Genomic DNA, 4,233 nt, shown 5'->3' with positions numbered 1-4,233 from the left:
CTATATAACTATAAACTCTATAACCCTATAACTCTATAAACCCTGACGATAAACTCTAACTATAAACTCTATAACTCTAAATTCTATAACGATAAACTCTATAAACTCTAACTCTATAAACTCTATCAACTCTATAAACTCTATAACGATAAACTCTATAAACTCTAAACTCTAACTCTATAAACTCTATAACTCTATAAACTCTATAACTCTATAAACTCTATAAACTCTAACTCTATAAACTTTATAACTCTATAACTCTAACTCTATCACATCTATAAACTCTAAACTCTATAAACTTTATAACTCTATAAACTATAAACTCTAACTCTATAAACTCTATAACTCTATAAACTTTATAACTCTTTAAACTCTATAAACTCTAACTCTATAAACTCTATAACTCTAATCTTTATAACTCTATAACTCTATAAACTCTATAAACTCTAACTCTATAAACTCTATAACTCCATAACTCTATAAACTCTATAAACTCTATAAACTTTATAACTCTATAAACTCTAAACTCTAACTCTAAACTCTATAAACTTTATAACTCTATAAACTCTAACTCTATAAACTCTAAACTTTATAACTCTATAAACTCTAACTCTATAAACTCTATAACTCTATAAACTTTATAAACTTTATAAACTCTATAAACTCAATAAACTCTAACTCTATAAACTCTATAACTATAAACTCTATAACTCTATAAACTCTATAACTCAATAAACTATAAACTCTATAACTCTATAAACTCTATAACTATAAACTTTATAACTCTATAAACTCTATAAACGCTAACTCTATAAACTCTATAAACTCTATAACTCTATAAACTCTATAAACTCTAACTCTATAACTCTATAAACTCTATAACTTCTATAACTCTATAAACTCTAACTCTATAAACTCTAACTCTATAAACTCTATAAACTCTAACTCTATAAACTCTAACTCTATAAACTCTAACTCTATAACTCTATAAACTCTATAAACTCTATAACTCTAAATTCTATAACGATAAACTCTATAAACTCTATAAACTCTAACTCTATAACTCTATACATTTTATAAACTCTATAACCTCTATAACTCTATAACTCTATAACCTCTATAACTCTATAAACTCTAGTCCCTGCTCTGCTCAGTTTTAGGAAGTTCACACTCACTTTCATTCAGTTGTATTTTATTCACATTTTTTATTTCACACAGCAGATTTACAAAAGTTCAGCAGGTGTTTGATCACCACCTTAATCCCATAGTGAGGAGTCACATGATCACTGCAGCAGGTCAGAGTTCAGTGCTGTAATAATCATCTGATTTACATTCATCTTGAACACACAATAAATACATCAATAAAAGAATAAAGCCTGAGTGCAGCGCTGAGACACCACACATCAGCGTCAGTACGGATTTATTCAGTACGGATTTATTCCATGTCAGAACACCTAAAAATTCATATACCTTTATACACACACACACACACACACACACACACACACACACACACACACATTACACACAAGATGATGACTTTATTTGGTCAATTTCTTCACCAGCTCCAACTCCTCCACCGGCTTCCACTGCTGATTAATTGTGATGAGCTACACACACACACACACACACACACACACACACACACACACACACACACACACACACACACACAGAAACACACACAAACACACAGAGTTATGAAAGAGTTATGAAGGAATGATAAAAACAGTAGTGTGTGTGTGTGTGTGTGTGTGTGTGTGTGTGTGTGTGTGTGTGTGTGTGTGTAGTTTCCCAGTGATGAGTGTGCTGCTTCCTGTTCTTGATTTTCTTGTCACAATCACGTCTTTATCTGATCTCAGTGTCCATTTCTGCGGTGTTGCATCATGATATTGTGTGTGTGTGTGTGTGTGTGTGTGTGTGTGTGTGTGTGTGTGTGTGTGTGTGTGTGTGTGTGTGTGCTTTTACCTTTTGAGGTTTGGTTGGGTCGAGTCTCTCCCAGGGCTCAGGGTTTGAGGTTTTGTTCAAACTGTAAAATAATGCAGACATTTATTACAGTGTTTTCATCATTATGGGTAAATTCACACACACACACACACGCACACACGCACACACACGCGCATACACACACACGTGCACGAACGAACGAACGAACGCACACACACACACACACACACACACACACACACACACACGCGCGCACACACATAGACACACACATGCCCCACCTATTACAGTACTCCACACATTCATAAAGTGAATTCAATACACACATACATTCTCACACACACACACACACACACACACACACACAACACATATTTGCGCATTTCTTACATCACATCTGTTTTGGTGAACAGGAAGTAGAGGCAGGCAGACGTGGCTCCAGTCGCTGCAAACGCCATGAAGCCAATGAGAGGGATGAGCTGCAGAGCAAACATCAGGAACATCAGGAACATCGCAAACATCATAAACCTCATAATTATCAGGAACATATCTGTAGTGCCTACATCAGTATCTTCCTGATGACTGTTAGTTAGTTTTCAGGTTTGGAAGTAACTGTTCACACTTTTTTCTCTCATATTTCTGGATAAACTGCATTTATACAAATATTACTCCTGAACACTACAGCGATTATTTCACTCATTTTATTCATCACAGGTAAGCCCCGCCCACTTCACACCACACACCATCTCATACATCCCTGAGCAGTGAGTGTGTGAGGTGTGTGAGGAACACACACCCATTTACTGAACCATCCCAGAATTAAACATCTCATATTAAAACTACTTTTAATAAACTTCAGGTGATGCACATTTTCAATTCTAACATCATCTAAAGACTATTTTTCTGTTTTTCATACATTATGTGCATATTTAATGAACCTTATTTGCATATATGAGTTCAACTGTTGCCCCAGTCTCGCCTTTTATACTTACATTTCCGTTTCATGGTGCTACAACAGGTTTCCTACAGTTTAACATTCCAGCTTTAAATTCCAATCTTATCTGATCTCAACACACACACACACACACACACACACACACACACACACAATAAGTGTAAAAACTGACCTCCTTTCTCTTCCGGAGCATCTGCACAAATCCTCCAGTCACCATTTTCTACAAACAAACAAAAACTTATTACAGTGATGAAGATGATAAGGATGAAGGTGATGAAGATGTTGGATGGGTGATGTGCTGTGAAGATTGGAGCAGACCCACCTGAGCTGAGTCGGAGTGGAGGTGACGCTGAGAGACCGGGAGTGAGGGAGCTTGTGTGTGAGTTCCGCCAGCGCTCAGGCTTAAAGTGCAGCTGATACGAGGATGATGGCACGTACACACACACACGTACACACACACACCCTGTCTATCAGGAAGCTCTGTTACCATAGCAACCCCTATCCGCCACACTGTCTGTGGCTCCCCCTACTGGTCACTTGACTCACAACAGCATTGTCAAGGTGATCTCAGTGAGGAGCCTCGTGAGAACAGACTGGTCACGTCACACTCGAGCTGTGGAAAACGTGTGTGTGTGTGTGTGTGTGTGTGTGTGTGTGTGTGTGTGTGCTGAAAGTAAACATGGAATTCTCTAAGCAGTACAGTGTTCTGTTACGTCACATGTTTATGTTTGTCTTCATCATGTCGAGTCTTCACCTGCTCACATCCCTTACTACACACCTCAGCTATCAGCCTCACATTCTTACACTGATACAGAGTGTGTGTGTGTGTGTGTGTGTGTGTCTCTAAGTTATCACACTGTAAAATAAAAACTACAGTCACCACTATAAGACTCTCAGTAATGTAAAAGTGATGAAATCAGTTGAAGATAAAAGTTGAAGATGATCTGAAGTGAAATAAAGGTTTATGATGGAATGTGAGAGTGGAGATGAACACTGTGTGAAAGTATGAAGAAATAAACTGCAGTGTAACTGTACAGCAGATCTGTACACTGAGGAACATCTCCCCTGGAGAGATGGAGGGTAAAGGAACATGTAGGACCTTGGAGATTACAGCTTCAGCAGTGTGTGTGAGTGTGTGTGTGAGCTGGGGATCTACACACTACTACAGTAAAAACGTTAGTAACACGTGTCTGCTTTAATACACAGCTATTTCCACACACAGCACTGAGATTAACCGCAATTTCACCCTGACCAGTATAGAGGTCAACCTGGGGGAGGGGTTTCTGATTAGTGCCTGTTAAACCCCACCCAGTGGGAGGAGTCATTAACAG

At 37.9% G+C, this 4,233-nt stretch overlaps 1 protein-coding gene across 1 annotated transcript; it reads right to left on the bottom strand.

The window, feature by feature from the left end:
- Positions 1-1,175: 1,175 nt before the first annotated feature.
- cUnh15orf48 (chromosome Un C15orf48 homolog) lies at positions 1,176-3,407 on the bottom strand. The gene is made up of 5 exons (XM_083552531.1): positions 3,225-3,407; positions 3,075-3,122; positions 2,338-2,426; positions 1,969-2,029; positions 1,176-1,610 (listed from the first exon to the last, which is right to left on the bottom strand). Exons 1-5 carry the CDS (start codon positions 3,390-3,392, stop codon positions 1,542-1,544), a joined length of 435 nt encoding a protein of 144 aa, XP_083408657.1. The 5' UTR covers positions 3,393-3,407; the 3' UTR covers positions 1,176-1,541.
- Between the last annotated feature and the right edge of the window lie 826 nt (positions 3,408-4,233).

Source organism: Silurus aristotelis, assembly GCF_946808225.1.
Source record: "Silurus aristotelis genome assembly, chromosome: 10".
NCBI lineage: Eukaryota > Metazoa > Chordata > Actinopteri > Siluriformes > Siluridae > Silurus > Silurus aristotelis.
This window is presented reverse-complemented; position numbering and strand designations above follow the sequence as displayed.

Coding starts and splice junctions, on each gene's coding strand:
- cUnh15orf48 (XM_083552531.1), bottom strand. CDS start 3,392: ATGGTAACAGAGCTTCCTGATAGACAGGGTGTGTGTGTGTACGTGTGT. Junction 3,123..3,224: donor TCCACTCCGACTCAGCTCAG/GTGGGTCTGCTC, acceptor GTTTGTTTGTAG/AAAATGGTGACTGGAGGATT. Junction 1,611..1,968: donor ACCCAACCAAACCTCAAAAG/GTAAAAGCACAC, acceptor GTGTGTGTGTAG/CTCATCACAATTAATCAGCA.